This window comes from Passer domesticus, chromosome 3 (genome assembly GCF_036417665.1).
Source record: "Passer domesticus isolate bPasDom1 chromosome 3, bPasDom1.hap1, whole genome shotgun sequence".
NCBI classification, from domain to species: Eukaryota; Metazoa; Chordata; class Aves; order Passeriformes; family Passeridae; genus Passer; species Passer domesticus.
The window spans coordinates 41,889,450-41,909,250 of NC_087476.1; the positions used below are offsets into that span (position 1 = coordinate 41,889,450).

At 35.8% G+C, this 19,801-nt stretch overlaps 1 protein-coding gene across 2 annotated transcripts in view; it reads right to left on the minus strand.

Moving 5' to 3' along the window:
- ASCC3 (activating signal cointegrator 1 complex subunit 3) overlaps positions 1–19,801 on the minus strand; it is a 251,099-nt gene that overhangs the window by 214,788 nt on the left and 16,510 nt on the right. For both annotated transcript variants that reach the window (XM_064412794.1, XM_064412795.1), the window contains exon 4: positions 17,414–17,997. In XM_064412794.1, the coding sequence (XP_064268864.1) occupies positions 17,414–17,997 (584 nt within the window). The remainder of the gene's footprint in view (positions 1–17,413; positions 17,998–19,801) is intronic.

Sequence of the window (19,801 nt, forward strand, 5' to 3'; positions counted from 1 at the left end):
TGAATCAATTGAAATGATTGCTTCATTAAAAAAAAAAATATAGGGTAAATAGAACATTTTTCTTCGGCTACAGTCTTATTGCAAAAGCTGTCTGGATATAGTACCTAGTATACTGGTTAAAAAGATTCAGTAACAAAAACAAGGACATTGAAGATAGAGGGTTTTTTAAATATAAAACAACACAAACTTTATGGCTATAATATATACACTGATTGCTAATTACTGCTGTGCTGAAGAGACTATTATCCCCTTTAACAACTACAGACTATAGAAGAACATTTGGTTTAATTTTTTCTTACAGGTTGATTAAAACGAGACAAGCCAGATAAACCATGATTTCTTACCGTTCTTGTTAATAACAGGTATTAAGTGTGTAAGAAAGTAATTCAGCTCACAGATCTGCTTTTCTTTTTTTAAAGCCTGGCTTTTCTGAATAAAACACCTATTACATTTAGTCCATCGATACAGAAACGATGTTCCAAGCCTACAAACCACCTAGGAGACTCAGCAGAGTCTAAGCAAGCTCAGCTTAACTGCAGCAGTCTCACAACAAACAGAACAGTAACCAGACACTTCAAGCCCTCTTAAGACAAGTTGTTGATAACCTACATGTATGCACAATGCTTTTCTGATGGCAATTCCTGGAGGCTGGAGGACTCTCCCATGGCAATCTCACTGAGCACAGGAATCAGATAAGGCAGAACAAGCAAATATTCTATGGAACCAAGAGCCTGGCTCTCAGGAAGCGTCCAGTCCAATGACACCAGCTTCAAGAGGATGAATGAAGTTACTCCTTATCAGAGATGTCTTGAAGATCTGTCTGTTAGTTGGCTTTGAATTTTTAGATTTTACTACCAGTTGGCAATTAGAAGAAAATAATTAGCTAAATAAAAATTTAGAAATAGGCAGATTTTAAAAAAGCAGCAAAATTGCAGGAATTCCCCCAACACACTCTGAATTTACTTATACAATAGAAGAAGGCTGAGTAAGGAAGCTGATGAAAAAGTTTTCATTGGGAAAGACATCTGAACAAAGATATTGAAGTTGTAACAAATTCTTACTAAACATTCAACTTTTGTTTACTTTTCCCATTACTGCATTTGCAGTCCAACAAAAAATGATGGAAATCTCGTCTTCAGTATGGGACACATTTTTAGTCCAGGAGTAAAAGTACAACAAAGACATGGCCAATTACTCTTTTAAATACCATCTCTCCTCAGCATATTGGGATTATGCTCTATTTTTATGTATTTCTGTATCCACAGATGACTATACAATTTTACTCCAACTAGTATTTACACTAGTAAAAATATATTAATCACAGCAAGGAAAACTTCAAAAATAGTATTAGAACATCAAAACAAATGTCTTAGAAGTCTCAGCCTACAGGTTCAAGGCTTCTTTTAAGCAAATTTAAATTTACAGTTAAAACAGTGATATTTATTAGTTACAGGAAGAAAAAAGTGTTTTTCTTATAACAAGACCTAAAAACCGGACTATCGATTAAAAGTGTATATAAATATTGCTTAACAGGCCTAAACTATTTATTTGACTATCAGTTTTGATTACATATAATTCTTTACTATTTGTCTTATAATAAAAAAAATAGCACAATCTGTCACAGCATAATTTGACTTTGATTAAAATCCTCCACTAGGCTCCTTGTGCAAATCCTAAAGCTGCCTACCATATCTGAAAAAGAGACAAGCACAGAATCACAAATCATAGAAAATTTTCTCAATATTTTTACATGAAAATAAGTAGACTGGAGAGATCATTGCTATCATCAATATTTTAATAGAGACTAATTAAAAATGTAGACAGATACACTTATTTTGAAAATTTCATATACATAGCTACAAGGCAACTTCCATCAGCTTATTCACCCTGAAGACTTCAGAAATATTGACAATTAGAAATATTGTCAAACAGCAGCTACAACCAGCAGTGTAATGACTTGCCTTATGAAAATAAATCCTGAAGACAAAATTGAAATGTAGAAAACCTCACTGTTACATGATTCTTTAAACTAATGTTTATCTTCAGAAGTATTCTGGGATAAGTTATTAATGATTTTTGACATGAAAAAAAGTCCTGAAAGTGGATACCCACCGCGCTCGCAACTTTTCTTACCTGTAGATACAAGGGCAAGGAATTCTGACATTACCCAGCAGAAAACATACGTTTCTGCAAGTGATTTCTGTATCAGAATAATTTTTTTTTTTTTTTGAGGGGGGGATGCGGTTTTAAGAAACTTCTAAAATGGCAGTGGTTAGCACAGAATTCTATTCTGCAAAAGGCAAAAAGCTGCAGGTTACCTCAAAGGACAGCAATTCCCAAACCTGCCCATTTCAGAAGGAGGACTTGGCTGAGGTGGATCTGCTATTCCAATGTGTACTGACAAATTAAAGCAAAATGCCAGTAAGTCAAAGAATTGGTTTATGTTGCTTAACAGAGGTAAATGGCGAAGAGTAGCATGGGACCCTAATACTGGAAGCTAGTTTTATCCCAGTTAGGATAATCAAGCCAGAATTTTAATATTCTCTGCTGGACCCAGCAGGGTTACCCAGGAAAATGGACCATGACCACAACTCCAGGCTGTGAACTCCAGCACCCTGGGTAGACATTCACCTGAGTGGGTGAGAAGAAAACAAGGCAAGGTTTGGCCTGAAAAAGGATTTCAGAAGATGGAAGGTTTTAAAGCCTAGCTTTCGAAGGTAACCAGGGTATCACATCACTGTGCGTTTAGTAGTGTGTGAATCAACAAGTGTTGAACCTCCTCAGATCAGTTTTAACAGAGAGACAGAAGAGTTCAGGGCCAGCAGTGAAGACAGATTTGAATGACTGCTCTTTGTGCCTCCTGCCCTTATTCCCTGGGAGGCTGCAGCAGGAGCACGGCAGCACTGGCAGGCACCAGTGAGCACCAGTGCAGCACCAGTGAGCACCAGCACAGCACCAGTGCAGCACCAGCACAGCACCAGCACCAACTCTCGCTCAGCCCACAGAGCTGCAGCGTGCGTGCTGTGGCAGGCGCAGCATAACAGAAACCAGCCCTGCAGCAAACCTGGCCCTGCCGCTTCCACACACCAAGAAGCTGTGGACTATGGATTTCTCTGCGGGACTTTCCCCTCCCCACCTTCCATAAAATTATTTGCAGGTAAATGATTTTGTGCCTAGTTAATAAGAGAGGCCTAATGTTTCAGGTGACTTCTGACTGCCTTTCTTACAGAACTCTTATTTCCTGATGTCTCCATGTGGATGTGAGAAGAACTCAGCATCAAAGAAAATAAAAAGGGAAAAGTTCAATCCGCCACAGACCGGTTTTCTCTAAAAAAAGATCTCATTAAGTTTAATAATATATCGAAACTGATTCAAAAGATATCATTAATAGATCAAGCCTCCTACTGGCTCAAAGATACAACATGTTTTCGCTCAGTACAAAACTGAAGAGTTGACAGGAAAGAGGAAAAATTATTGACAGGAAGGACAGTGAACAGCTCTCAGCACCAGGATTAAGCCTACCATTTCTTGTATCTCTCTGTGGCTCTTTTATCATGTCTTAAGTTTCATCCCAAAAAAACAGCACGCAAATGCCATTCAGTTGGGTTTTTTATGAAGGGAGACAGCATGGTTCTGTTTTCATAAAAAGAAAAAGTTTCCTACCATCTGTGGGGTTTCAACAGTCCTTGGACAACAACAAAGCTGTATACTTCTGGATTTAAAAAAAGAAGTCCACAACTGAAAAAGGGGAAAATGTATCCAAAATAAGGATTATTTCTCTACATGAAAGGGGAGCAGATAAGCTCTATGGTAAAGTATAATGAGACACAAGCTTTCTATTGTCTGAATATAAAACTCTTGGTAATTTTAATAAAATTACAAAGAAAATATAAGCTTGAAAAGCCGATCTCATGCCAAGTTGGAAGCTTTGATGATAAGATAAAGATAAAACACCACAGGGGTGATCCACATATGCCTGTACTTTCCCTAAATGGATACTGCTTTTATGAATGAGGCAATGGGGAATAAGCTTTGTGATATGTTAATTTGTTAGGGCTAGAAAGTCATTATACTGATCAAAAGGAAGTGCCTCTTTGACACTTAAAACCAAATATGTTTTATGAGACAAGTTGCTTTGACATCAAAATATCATATGTCATGCGAGGGCACACACACAAAACTAAAAGCTAATGTCATAATTTCACGGTACATTAAGAAAAATGAAGATTAAGGTAAATCAATATATTATCATATGCTAAGTTTTCATGTGGTGTTGCATACACATAGCAATGAACATTTAAATTAGCTGGTTTTAAGTCAAAATGAATGTTAAACTGTAGCTTTTGGAAATGTTCTCTCAAAGGAGCCTCACAACAAGAGCTATTCCACTTCCTTATTGATTTTAACTAAGAAATAATTATAACAACAGCTTGAATTTTCTACTGTGTATCAATTTCTATAGTAAACTTGTGTGTGAAGAGTTACTAAGAGATAAACCTCACAAATTAGTAAACAGTTATATTAAAGAAATACAATTGCAACAGAAATTTAGTCTGACCTCATGATTGTTCCTTGGCAAAAATCTAAACTGTCCTATGACAAAAGAGAAGCCACATTGCTTTCAAAGAGGTTTGAAGATTAAATTCTAGATGAGTTCAGGAAGAACACAGACAAATAATGACAGAATAGAAAGTATTAAAAATTTCTATTAAAAAAATTTGCCTTGTCTATCAGCACTTCCTTTTCTTCATTATGTTTCAGATATTTTAAAAAACTACTACATATTGCTCTTGCATGCTTTCTCATAAGCCTCTTTTCTCTGATATCTAAGCTAGAGATTCATAACCGCTTGTAAACATTCAGACAAGGATTCTAGATAAGTTTCCTAAACTTTACAGTCGTGGGTAGATTAGTAAGAAGCACAATAAGGGCTAGCTGAAGAGTTCTCCAGGAGCAAATGATGAACATTTCTGGAAATAGGTAAGTACTTCCATTTCTTTCCAAAAATAAGCTATTTATAGCTTTTGAAGTGCCTTATATGATTTTCAGATAACATTTTAACTATCACTTCAGACTTCATTCAATACTGCAAAAACCAGGTACCCAGGGAACAGTAGCTCAATAATAATGAAAAAACAGCATCAGCTGCAGAAAGTATGTAACAAGTATCAATACAACCTGTGAAAATTTCCATTACGAAAGAGGACTAGTCATGGGCTATATAAAACTGGCAATTGAATATTTATTAAAAAACTACTAATCAACTTCTGATTCTCAGTGGCTGCTTAAAGCCCTTACAGAAAACTGAACAGCAGGTCCAAATGGAGCAATGGGGTATCTTAAAGCATCCTAAAGGACATCTCTCAGGGAGTAAACAATTGCTCTGTGTTTAAGAGCTCTGAGAGATGATTCTCATGCACATTTTTTGGCTACTGCAAAAGTTGTGCCAGAACTGAAAACCAACTTCCCTGGAATCTGAAAGTTAACTGAAACACTTGGCGAGATTGTTCCTTGGTAAGATGAACAGACAATATTAATGAAATGTTTGTTTTATGCTGCCAGTCTATTGCTCTCTCCCTCCCTCCTTCTGAGTGCTTTTTCCTGCAAGCCACAGTCCACTAATGCACTCCTCCCACACTAAATATGTTTGTATTGCTGCTACTTCTTCACATCAAACCAGTCTGGCAATTATTTTTTTTCATATTTCCTTTTGTCAATTTCCATGCTTTATTTCCATGCATTATTTCACATTTCTTCAGTTTTACATGCTTTATTTCACACATGATGGACCTCCTGTAAACCCTTTTCCAATAACTTCAGCATCTTCTATATACAGTAATGATGAAGTCAGCTCCTGAAACTGCTTTCTCTATCAGGAAGCATTCTATATTAACACATTCTCCACTTAAAATCAATTAAAAAAGGTAGTAGATACTGAAAGTATCTGGCAGTGCTTACAATGAAAACCTTTAAAGTCTTTACAATGTGATATAAACATACAAATGTTGATGTCTAAAATATATTCTGTCACAACAGAACTGTGTTTCTCATTTTTGGGGCTTTTAATGTAAGTATCTACATAGCTGGATGAATATTTTTTTGTTTTCAGCATCTGCATTTTTTTAAAGAATGACAATTTAAGTAGTATGTCAAGCTATTTAACATTTAATTTGATTACTTAGAACAAGGACAGTCAGTAGACTCCTCATTCTAGAATTCCACTTTTAAATTCCACTCCACTCATCTCCACAGTTTTGTTCTGTCCTCTAATGAACTTAACATGAGGTATAGAAAGGTTTAATCATTACTTCTACATCACAAAATCAAGTACTACAGTTTTTTGCCATTCTTACAAAAAGTGTCCACAAATGCAAGCTTCACAAAGTAAGGTCTTCAATAAACACTGCTGAGTAATACAAGACAGTAATATATACTTACCTGTACAATATGTACAATATGTACTCATACTGTATTTAATAGAACTAATAGTACAAGTAATATAAGATTCTGAAGCATGGAATGCTTTTGTTGCATTTCTGCAGAGCTCATGCCTAGCTCCAGCACAACACTAACACGCTGAGCTCAGAGGCTACAGCACTTCTGCAACATGACAGAAATACATATGTGAGACACTCAGTTTTCACATCAAATATCCAAGATTTTTCCTGTATTAATGAATATTGGAAAGCAGTTTCACAATGTCTTTTATATTTCCATAGTAAATACAATAGCTCATTAAAAAATACTTACGCTCCAAACCAAAGTTTTTTTTACAAAATCCCCAAATCTATTTTGCTTTTTCAACAAAACTTGCTGTATGACTATTCTCTGTTCACAAGAGTATTCAGTGTTTGTTAGATGGTTTATGTCGTTATTACTACACCTGCTTATATCAGTTTTTCAAGACTATTTTATTAACAGTGTAAAATTCAGCAGATTAACTACTCTTTACCATTTTAACTAGTTTAACCAGTCAGTGTGTAACCAGATACTCAGTTCCTCTGTGGGAAACTCTCATAAAAATGCCACAGCACCATAACATCTTCTAAGTGGCAAAATTTTCCCAAGCAATGCAGAAACACGTGTTAGTGCAATCCTGTTTTGTAACACTGCTATTTTGTTGGCTGTGGGTGTATAATACCAGCTAGGTTCAGAAATCACCTCTGTGAAATATGTTAAAACATAAGCACAGACTAGTACAAGTAGTAAAAAAACCCTTCTGAAATCAAGGAAAAAAATCTCCAACTGATTTTAATGATGCTCATATTTTATCCCAGAGGTTTTTTCTTTTGCTTATATGCAAATAACTATTATTTAAAAACTGATTAAATTTTCCAATTTCTTACACTTAGGGCAATCACATCAGCCATTTCATCACTGACTTCAGTTTCTGGCCATTCCTCATTCCTAACAATCTGTACTGTTTATTTATGCTTCAGTACATAATTCTCTTTATTATATTTCAGACAGTGCGTCCCACTAAATTTTCTAAAAATTAAGTATTCACTCTACTTATATTGTCCTCAAGTTCTTCCAAATTGCATTTTGACATCAAAGTTGACTTTCTTCCCCTAATAGTGGCTTAATGAAAACTGCAGGGAAAATAGCAGCCTTGTGCTGGGGTCTCAGAGCACCTTTGGTTCTGCTTCAGATGAGTCAGAGTAGCTGTGGCTGGAGTCATATGCCAGCAGAGAAGAGCAGCAGAAAAGCCAAGCTCTGGCTTTGACAGGGAACAGATGACCCTCTGGGAGCAATGAAGCATACACAATTACACTGATGTGCCGAGCTGGTGACAGGTAAAACTGAGTTGTCTGTATCAGAGCATTTAGAGTATCCAAGCCTTTGCAAAGTCCAAAACTTGGCATTCTGCTAAGCAGCAAGAAGCTGATACATCAGCTCCTATTTTGCTTAAGAAAAGCAAAGTAAACATCCTCTTTCACACCTGCACTTTTCGGATGGTGAAGGTCAGCTTGTAACTAGGGAAATGGCTGCACAGAACATGCAAACAAGCTCCACTTGCTCTCTGAGCCAAGCGATAGCATTAGGCAAATATTGAGTCAGAGCCAATTGCATTGTGCACAGACAGTGAAGCCTGTTTCTTGAAAGTACTTTTGCTTGGGTCTGCACAGCATGTCAGATGAATGATCTCAAAACTAGCACCTGAAGAAAAAACTTGTCTGCAAAAAAATGAAATGCTGAAGTACTTTTTACAGTCCATGCTATAAGGTGAACTGTGAAGAGTTCAGAGCTCTTAACATAAATTACGTATTCAGACTTCTCAGGGAATCATTCTCAATACAGACCTGAGAATTATTGAACTGAATTCAGGTTTAGAAATGTAAGCTAAGTATTTCTCAGGTCATCAGATTTTTGGATACTAGTTAGAACACACAGTTTTTATGTGCAAATGTTACACTGGAAAGCAATAAGCAAGATGTAAAGAGAGAACAGTGTCTGCAGTGTTTGCTACTGACAAGCCCCCTAAGTCACTAGCAGGAAACAAAATCTACACACACTTTCCAAGTTTTATTCTAAACCAAAATGCTTGTGATGTTGTGCAATGTTGTATAAGCTCTTCCATTCATTTACCTGAAGGAGTGAATAAGTGTGGGCAGTCTGTAGGAATTACAAAATTATTTTGTAGCTGTTTGCCTTATGAGCTCTAAAATACACTCTTTCTACTGAACTGTATTTCAGTGTCATCTCAGAGTCTTTCATTTGTCTTAGCTTACACATAAAAAAAAATTTAATGTTCCCATAAATAATGTCAGGCTTTTAAAGGGTATTAGAAATTTAGTCATGTGAATTAAGACATTATGTAGTACTCTCTTATAAGAATAATGACCATTACAGATTCCTGTTTAATGTAAGAAACCAAATGAATGATTTTTCTGGACAACAAATGTCTGCTGTTTAGATAGGTACTTAATTTGGGAGACCAAATTAACACATCTGAAATTGAGGTCACTTTAAAACCTAATTGAGATTACTTGCAACACAAGGACTATTTATTTCCTGTATACCATAATTCATTAATTAAGTTACACATAAGTTTAAAATAGAAGTACTTAAAGAGGCACACTCCATTTGCTTATTATGAGATTCTACTGATATTAAACTTGTTACAAAACAACAAGCTTTTAATTTAAACACACCCAAACATATCTGGGTAAGGGATTGACTTTTTGGTAAAAAATTCATCAGGGTAAGTGAAGATTTAAATTAATACAAGATTAGATATAAATATACCACACAAATTTTCTCCAATTACATCTATTTCATCGTTTAAAATGACAGAATCACTGAATGACTGAGGTTAGAAGAAACTTTTGGAAATGATCTAGTCTCCTGGACTGGAGATTCCACAACCTCTTGAGCAAACTGCTCCTGTATATAACCATCCTCACAGTGACAAAAAGGTTATGTCTACATGGAATATTCTGTAATACAGTTTATGCCCACTGTCTCTAATTCTGCCATTGGGCATCACCAAGAGAAGTCCGGCTCCATTTTCACCACACCCTCACCACCAGGTCTGATCAGAATCTCAAGACTTCCCTTCTCCAGGCTGAGCAACCCCAGCATCCTCTGTCTCTGCTTGTATGCCAGATGCTTCATTCCCTTCATCATCCCAGTGGCCCTTTGCTGGCCTCAGTCCAGTACGCCCACACTGGAAAGCATTCCACACCTTTCAGATTGTATTTGTTCATCCTACTGCTCAAAGCCAAGCCAATAGAACGCCATAACAATGTGATGTTAATTAACAAAGTCTAATATTTAAGTATTAACTACAGACAGTTTTCATAGCTTTTGCTTTGTATTTGTTCTCCATTTTATAAGCAAACCAAACCAAGTATACCTCTGAATAAAATACTATAAATAATAAAGTGAAAAGATATGGGAATCCATATATTCTCCAGATTAAGAGGCAAGTACTGATCAAAGTCAGCCTAGACACACAATTTTTCATAATCAGACTACCATGTGAAATGAAAGGTCAACATTTTTTTAATGAAAACCTTTTCAGATTCAGGGTGTATATGTGTATTGTTCAAACATATCAGATAAAGTAAGTGATGGTAATCTAAGAACTGTGGGGCTTTTTGAAAGACAATCATGATAGGGGAATGTGCTAATTTACACAGCTGTACAACATACAATTTTCCTTGCAAGCACGGTGAAACACCAAGTAGAGTTTTCTCTGCAAAACAGCCAGCAAACGTAACAGTGGACATTATGCAGGAAAATTTAAGGGGTCACACCCCCTTTATCAACCCACCAGTTTTCAGAGTAACATACTACTCAATATTAAAAGATAGAAAGCTTTCTGAGAAAAAAACAGGTCAACTGTACCTGAAGGGCCATGAAAATATTATCCACTGTCAAGCTCTTTTGTTTCCATTCTGATCAGAAGTAACAACACTGACCAGTCCCAGTTTACCGTGACTGATGTGAATAATTCTAAACCAAAATGCTTGTGATGTTGTGCAATGTTGTATAAGCTCTTCCATTCATTTACCTGAAGGAGTGAATAAGTGTGTGCAGTCTGTAGGAATTACAAAATAATTTTGTAGCTGTTTGCCTTATAAGCTCTAAAATACACTCTTGCTTTATGATCTCTAAAATACACTCTTTCTTATTGAACTGTATTTGTGTCAGATGTGCCCTATGACTTGCAAGCTGCAGTGGAAGGCCACTACTCCTATTGACAAATCTATCCATTATGATTGGGTTTAGAGGGGAAGAATTTTTAAAACAAAGTATCATTGCTGCAAGCTGAGGGATATACAGTTTAAGAAATGCAACTTAGTTTTCCAGTATCAAGAAAACACATTGAAATCCACAATTCTTATTAGCTTCCACAAGGACAAGTATAGTCCAGGATCAATCCATCTGGGGAGCAGACCTGTACAAGTGGAGCTGGGGGCCCTGGTGAACAACAAGCTCAGAGAGTGAACATTGCTGCTGTGGCAAAGAAGCCAACAGGATGATGGGTGGCATCACAAGGGCATTACCAGCACAAAAAATGAAGTCAATTTCCCACTCTACTTGCGGCTTGCCAGGCCACACCTAGAATACAGTGTCCTGATTTGGTCCCTTCTATATTAAAAAGATGTGAACAGGCTAGAGAGGGTCAGGAGTAAGGCCACAAGTGTGATCCAAGGACTGGGAAGCCTGCCATGTGAGGAAAGGCTGAGAGAACTGGTTTGCACAGCCTTCAGCAATGAAAACTTAGGGGAGACCTCATCACTGTGTTCTAGCATTTAAAGGGTACCTTGCACAGAAGATGCAAGAATCCTATATAGAAGGATTCCCATGGAAAGGACATGGCAATAGGTACAAGTTAATGATGGAAAGATTTTTACAAGAGGCAGATTTTTCACAAGGAGAAAAATCAGTCATTGGAATGCTCTTTCCAGAGATGTGGTGGATTCCCCACCATTGGGCACTTTTAAGATTCAGGTGAGCAGGGTGCTGAGCCATGTTGTCTAAACCACTCCTTTGCCATGAATAGTTGGACCAAATGATCTGAGGTCCCTTCCAACGCAGTGTTCTTTGATTCTATTTATTGGCTCATGTCCATATGTCAGGAAATAATTTTAGTATATTTTCCTTTGCAGGTGTCCAGGCATGTTTTCCATTTTGAGTTCCATGGACCAGCTGACTTCACAATCTAGGTCCCTTAATAGAATATAAATTTCCCTTTCGAAAGGAAAATTTTGACTCTTCAAAGTTACTAACAATACTTTAATTCAGTTCAATTTTAAGATTAAAATTCAACTTTTTCTACAGTTAAAATATTATTTTGGATATAAGGATAAAATGGTTAAAGAGAAAAGAGCGTGGATATAAAAATGATTGCACTGAAGTTAGGAACCAAATTCAGAGTTTGCTGTTAAAACAACTTGAGTGCAATGTAATCTTTCATGAATCTTCAGAAAGTGACATGAAATTATAGGCCAGAAATTATAGGCCAGGGATCACACATCTACAAGGGCAATAACACACTGCATAAGAAAATATGATTTGAGAAAAGTTAAAGGGTTCTATTTGGGAAAGAATCAAAAAGACATTCAGGTTACTGGCAAATGGCATAAACATAGCATGGACATACTCATGATACATCATTTGGTCTAGCACTTCATTATAGAAAATTAATAAATAGCAGTTGTCTCACATCTCGACTTCATTTAAAACATTGCAATTTTCCACAAGAGGATTTGTTAAACTTGTGAAGATGAGCATTAATAGAAGGATTAAAAGTTGGCAAGGAACTGCCTGAAGGCTAAATGAAAGGAAAGGAAGTGTTTAAAAGGCATAGCATCATCTGGAAAGGAAGTCATAAGCACAATTCTTTGGTGCTCATTTTTAAAACTGCTTTAAAAAAAAAAAAGGGACAACTGTATAACAGCACAGGAAAAGTGATCATAAAACCAGCCCTGACTAAAGTCAAAAAGCAGAAAAGGTTTCTTTTTAAACACCCAGGCAACAAGACTCCGGAGCAGTCTTTAGGGTAGTAGTAGTAGGGATGAATTTTCCCACATTCTTTTGATAATGAGTCTTCCTCAGTTTAAGATACTGTATCAGTTAGAGAAAAGATGCCTGCTAGATTCTGTGAAAGTTTAAACAGATTTTGCTTTCCTTTACTCTCCTGTACTTTTGCAAAAAGGCTGGTGGCAGACACAGAGGAGCTTTCTGACAGTTCATTGAATTGACAAACTAGTTAAGCTCTCCTTGTTCTCAATCCCATGAGCATCTACAGGTTCAACCAACAAAGCATATTGGCAGACATTTGTGGTGGGATTAAGGTGAGGCAACAGAAGCAAAGTAGATGAACTCATGTGGAGAAAAAAAAATCATTATTTTGCTACCAGTGACAAAGGCAGCTAAAAAAAACTTACATGCAGAAGCCTGAGAGACAACAGGAGTCCACTTAGAAGAGACTGGGGAAAACTGTCTAAAAGTCTGTTGCTACATCAAGCATTCAGAGGCACACAAACACCACAATGAAAAAAAAATCCTACTTAATGAAACAACAAAAATAATCCATTAACTTCCATTCTGAAATAAGTATGACAACTCAGTTTCAGAAATAAAGCAAGAACCTTTTAGCTCTAAGTAAGAGCATATTACTGGACTGAACTAATAAGGAATACATACAGGAAGATGCGCTGCCTCACTCATGACCTCTTTTTATTATCATAAAAAACCTATATTACACTACTCATCTGATTTCACATGTATTTTGATTTGAAATTAACATTTTTCAGCCTTGAAGGAAGGATTGAGAACCTTCACACTTCACATATTACCTTCTGGCCTCTTATTGTAGTTTTTACTACCTGACTATTCTCAGGTGCTTATGACAACAAGGAAGAAAACTTATCTCACATTTTTGGTAGGAGTGATGAATACTGAATTACTTTTAGGAATGAAACAAAAAACCAGTGTTTGCTTCACACCATGACAAATTGCAATGCAGCTGGATTGTATTTACTGATAGAAGCCCTGGATGCCATAGTATGTGTACATGCTAACCTTTTAATGCAGAGAGCTGGAAACAGCCACAACTATAAAGCAGACGCAAGAAGCCTTGTGCCTGGGCTTTTAAGTGAGCAATTAAATGCATCATATATAGAGATAAGTAAATATAGGTACTATTCTGCTGTTTCATATCTTAGCCTAGAGTTCTTCTAGTCATTTATACAGCATTTTTAAAGTGATTTTGTCTGGGAAACACCATTTAATCTAATTTGCTAAACAATATTAATATTCTTAATTTCATTTGGGCAAAGTTCTTGGCTTGTCCAAAGAAGAATAAAATGCACAATTTTTCATAATAAATGCTGTATTAATAAGACCTTAACACAATTCTGATTGCATCTCCTTTTATTCCCCTGTTATTTTATCTTTACAGGAAATACCTTTTTGTTTTGTTATGATAAAGGGATAAGCAGTGCAGATAAGGCAGATGTACCTCTGCCTTATTGTAAAAAGAGAGACAGATATTTCCAAAACAAAATTCAGAAAAATTTTGCAGAATTCACAGAAGAAAGACATGTTTTCTAAGAACAGCATGGTCTAATCAGAGGGACTAAACTCTTCCAACTTTTTTCTAGTTATCCTGGGAAGTGCTAGGTGGCAAAGCTGCTAAAATGCTCTCAGATGGCTCCAGTCTTCATTCATCATATACTGAGGTCTCTCAGAAATTCAGGAATGCACTGAATACTAAGTTTTAATCAAATATAAAAATAAAATCCCACAACAGTTATTGGCCAGACTCTGTAGCTGGTTATTGGCTTTTTCTTCTTTTTAAATAATGATGCTGTTACCGCACATTACCACCAACAAAATACATATGCTCATCAACAAAAACTGACACACTGTGAAAAGTGTGTAGCTGTCATTTAGCTTTACTAGACTTTATGTCCCCAATGAAAAGCACATGTCCAAAACACTTAGAAAATAACTTCTAACTCCCATACCACTTCAATCATAAGAATCAATTTTCCTCTAATTAAGAGTCACCAGTGATATGCCAGATAAACAAACTGTCCCAAAGGAAGAGCTGATTGTTCTCAAATAGCGGAAACAAAAAACAAAGTATTTCTTCTACCTCACCAATAATTTTAAACATAAACTATACGCTGCTGGAGAAAGCAACTAATTTCAACTCCTTGTAGAGCTCATTAAGTAGATAAAAACCTAACTAGTGTATATCTACGCCTATACATACACTGCAAAAAAAAAAAAACCCAAAACAGGATGCCACCCCATAAATTATCTAAACTGCTCATATTCTTAATGTGATCTGGCACCTTAATAAAATTTGCTCAAGGAACAAATGAAATTATCTTACAGAAGTCCATGTGCCAATATCATCACCACAATAATGTTATTTTCTTGATTAATAATAAACAGACAGTGGTATCTTCCTGTTTTAAACATAAAAACATAAAAATGTGGTTTATAGATGTGAATTTTTATGTATGAAGACTTTTCATATAAATAGGATTTATTTTGGTTTTGGGTTTTTTGGTCCATATTTTGTTTTGTTTTTTGAGTGGTTTTTGTGTTGTTTTTTGTTTGTTTGTTTGTTTGGGGGTTTTTTTTGTTTTTTTTTGTTTGGTTGGTTGGTTTTGTTTTTGAAGAAAAAATATATTTTGTAGCTCACAGACAGTTTAGCCTGTATTCATTCCACTAAGAAATGTAAGATGTTCAGAATTCATGATCAATCAACTTCTTATGCCATCTCACATGGCAAGCCTCTGACATAGTTCTAGAAATGGGTTATTTTCAGGTTTAAAAGCACCATCTGCTCTTAATGATGGCACCAACAAAATTACGGTAATAAGAAAGAAAAATACCCCTAAGTGACAGAAAAATCCAAAGCTGAGAAGACATTTTCAAGTCATGACTATGCCTACAGAGAGCACAATTCAAATGCCAGCTAGCTTTTAACAAAAGGTGATCAGGTTTAAGTTTGTTGTACACCCTCCTTGACCCTCACATTGTGCAATGAACAATAAAATACCACTGTTGCAAGGAAAGGCAACAAAGGGGCCAAAATAATGAGAATGTGGAGATATTTTATTACTAGGAGTTTTTAAAAATCCAAAATAAAATGCAAAAACTTCAAAAAATAAATCCTTTTTCCCTCTAGTAATGCAAACTGAAGAAACTATTCTTGCTAAGTTAGTTTTCAGTTCACCAGCAAACAGCTTTTTCATATTAGCAAATTAAAACTTCCGTAAAGCCATCAAATCAGACATTTTGCCAAGAATTCTTTGTTCCAGGAACTAATGGAAAGGAAGTCTTTATTGGTGACCTACATAAAAACTGATAGCTTGAACTTTCTGCCAATTGATTTAGCAATCCATTATGACCATAAATTTGCAAAAAAAAAAGTTATTTCTTCTTGCTTCAAGCCAAAGGTTTAGAGCTTTTCCTTTAAATTTTTACAAATGAAACTTAGGCATTAAGTAGGCATTATGCAGAAGTATGGAATTATTTCTGCATACCAAATAATGGCATTGGAAATGTCTTCAGTCATTGACCTAAGAAAAAAATTTGAAATCTTTATCTCTGTAGAATTAATAAACTACAGGTCACTTTGACAAATATACTTTTTCATGTTTAATTTGACATGCAAGTTTTTATCCAATCTTCTTATCCAAGACCTGTTCAGTCTTCCATTTTCACATGTCTTTGCTCAATATTACCACTTATATGAAACTGTTTGCAGACACTATTAAGGTACTATTTTTCAAACATATGTCAATGCAGAAGAAATGCAGAAGATCAACTTCCATTTATATTTAGGATCTGTAAGAAAACATACGTGCCAGAAAGCTCAAAGGACAGCCAAAATGTGGTCCACTGATTACCAAACAAAACAATAATATGGCTTCAGCAACTATACCATTACACATTAGATATCCATACTTAGTTATCTAAACCTAAAATGAAGTACACAGGTTCTCTTCTCTAACTCCTACTGTTTTTATTAAGAATAATAAAATATGCAAATGTAATGGCAAAATTCCTGAAAACTTTCACTTTTTTGTCTTTCACGGGATTGTCTATTACTACTATCAGCTGCATTTCGGTAGCAAATTTTCAAATTTAGAGTCTTTCTGAAAATTCAGTTTGAGAATTTAAGTACTGGATGCTTTCAGGGAAGGAAAGCAAGGCAAGTTAGGAAAAATAAAGTAAACTTAACAGAAAAGTGGAGAGAGAAAAAAATTACCAAATTGCAGGAATTCTTCCTCTACCCCATTCAAAACCAGTTCTCCCTTGCCTAGATTAATCCAATCATCTCTTGTGCACACACCTGGAAAACATCTTCTCCAGACTTTAATCATGCTTTTTCCCCTTTCTACTACTATGCTTATCTTTTAATTCCAGCAACTGTTCCCTCTCCCTCACATTTTCTCTGCCCTTCTGGTAACAAACGCAGCCACCCCATTTCCTCATCAAAAGGAACAGATGTGATATGACAAAATTTTAAAAGTAGCACCACCTGCTCAGGGTGGTACCCTTCCAGCAACAGGGACGTTCTGAAACTGGAGATGAAACCTGTCTATGACAGTTCAGCTTGTCTTTGCAATTTCCTCATGCTTTTATAGTCAGCTCAAACTGGGTTCTGCTTAAAAAGAAAGACTGGAGACTGAGCAAATGGCCACAAATCTCCTGCCTGTTGTGGGGGAAAGAGATTACTCATATAAAATTGATGCTGTATCCATCTCTCTGGTAAATGATGACGCTGCCAGGAGATTTTTCTCAAGGCAGATTTAAAAAAAAAAAAAGCATAGACAACAGTTGGGTAAAGTACATTGGCATAGACTAAAATGAAATTATTGCATATTTCTGTGGCATTCAAATATATGCAGTGCAGTTAATGTGCTAGTACCTCATTTTGAAGTTCATCAGCACTTTTGGTAGAAGCAAGGATCTCATACAAAGTGCAGCAGAGGTCTTCTGTTGTTGGTCCTCCAGGGTTACCTCCTTGAGATTCCTTCAGGTACTTTCCAACTTCACACCATAAAAAAGAATCATCTATTTTTTCCAAAGATTTGATATTAGATTTCTCATCACAGTAGTTCTGTAAGTGATTCAGCTGATTATTCAAAAATTTGTTATAATCTAAGCTTATATTTTTCTGTGCATCAGTCTCGCCATTCACAGGCAGCTCTTCAGAGTGATCCAAATCATGCATGTCAAATGAAAACGCTATATTTTTACCAAACAACACTCTGCTATCACCATTTTGCTCTTCAGCCAACTGTATGAGGGCTCTAAGCTGTTCTTCAGTGAAGTGAGAAGCAATCCGAGACGTGGCATTACAAGCTGCAGTAGCAGATGATGATGGAAATGGCCCAAACATCTGCTTGATCACCTTTGTCTCATCATGGCCAACATATTCTTTCCCATGAAATGTCTTAAAAAGAAAAACAGCTCCACTTTCAATCGCTTCTTGTCCATTTTCAGCTCCAACTGTTAACAAAACCAAATGTAACTTAATACACTTAAAACTAAGAGTGTTTCATTACCTATAACATAATTGCATCAAAATTCTTGTCACAAGTCTCATCAGCAGAGATATCAAAAGAAGACCACAACAAGTAAGAATTGTTGCAAGGTACTGAATTACAAAAGGTACATGATAATAAAACATCTGTCTTCATTATCCTTCTACATACTAAAAATTTATAGTAAGAATTATCAGTGCTTTCTTATCTTTCTGAGCTAGAGAAAAAAACATGGTAGAGGTCTTAAACTCACAATTGTATATTTATAAGCTATTTAACGTTAACAAATTTCCACTTTGTCTCACTATTTATTCACTGCCTAATCTGAATATTCATAACAGAATAAATATACAGAACTCAACTGGGGATTACTGAATCCTTGTAGTAATTCCCAGTAGAATTACTTCTGAGTATGTGCTAAGTTAGAAAAACTGCTCAAAAAATTTAAAGCAAATAAATGTATGAATTTGGACTTCTATCTACAAAATATCATGTTATGCAAAAAACCAATATATTATTAGACAAAAACATGAATTTACTTCTCAAATATTCACAAAGGTAGTCGAGGAAAACATAAGGAAAACTCCATGTGACGAACCAATATGTCACTACTACAACATTTTTAAAGTCACCAAGTCTAACCTAAACAAAACTAGCAGCAGAGTGGGGCTTTCGTTCATTTTAAATGAGGACAACTTACAAATTTTTTTTACTTGATTGATCCAATTTAGATTAACACCAGAAAAAGCAAGGGGTTTCTTCCCCACAACCTAACATAAAAGAGCAAATTAATTCTAGCAAAAGCAGATGGAACAAGGCTAAGTAGCTAGAAATGTAATATATAAATAAATTGAGGTGGCTACAAATTCACTATTTAGCTTGAATCTTCCTGTGGTGCACTTTGAAAATCTGAGGAGTTCAAGGAGAGGACTGGAGGTGATATTTACAAGATAATTAGATACCTACATATGGAAGGTATCTAATACATACTTACATGATCTAAAGATACACACATATAGAATAGATATGTAAACAGGTCTCAGAGGAAAAAGGTGGTTCAGCCACTCCCTTTTAGCATTAGCTATATAGGAAGCAAAAAAAACCAAACCATACATCTAAAAACTTGTAGTTTGTCTGCATGAAGCTCATTCATATATTCCTAACATACATATTATTATTTAGAGTCAATTGTCTCAGAACAGAAGTAAAGATTACCAAACTGAAAGAGAAATTGAAGGATTTGAGAAAAATCTCTTAGGTTTACTATTTGTTATTTCTCCTTTATTATTGACATCTCCTATTTATGAAAGCATCTCTTGGGAAAATATTACTCCTTCCATCTCAACCACATAAATCAAACAAGATGGCAAGAGATGCATTACTAGAAGCTACTCTTTTTGGTATTTTGTTTTGTTTGCCAGCCAACATTTTAGTCCAGTACCACTTGCGATTAAACTATACACAATGGATATTTAGAACAGCTTTCTCAATCTGTTATCAATAGAGATTGCATCTTCCCCTACTAGCTCCATGAGCTGACAGCTGGTACAAATTCAGTCCCCATCTCGCATGACTTTCCCTCAAGCCTTGTGTGTTGCAAGTGCCAGCTGAAATCTGTGCACTGAAGAGATACCTGGGTTTGGGCACAGAGTTGGCCCTTCCCCAGAGGTCTGTCTCAGAAAGACAGCAGCAATATGTTTAAATTCCAGCCCAAAGAGGTTAAAAGTTTACCAGCAGTACTAACCAGAGTTTAAAACTTTTTGTCAGTG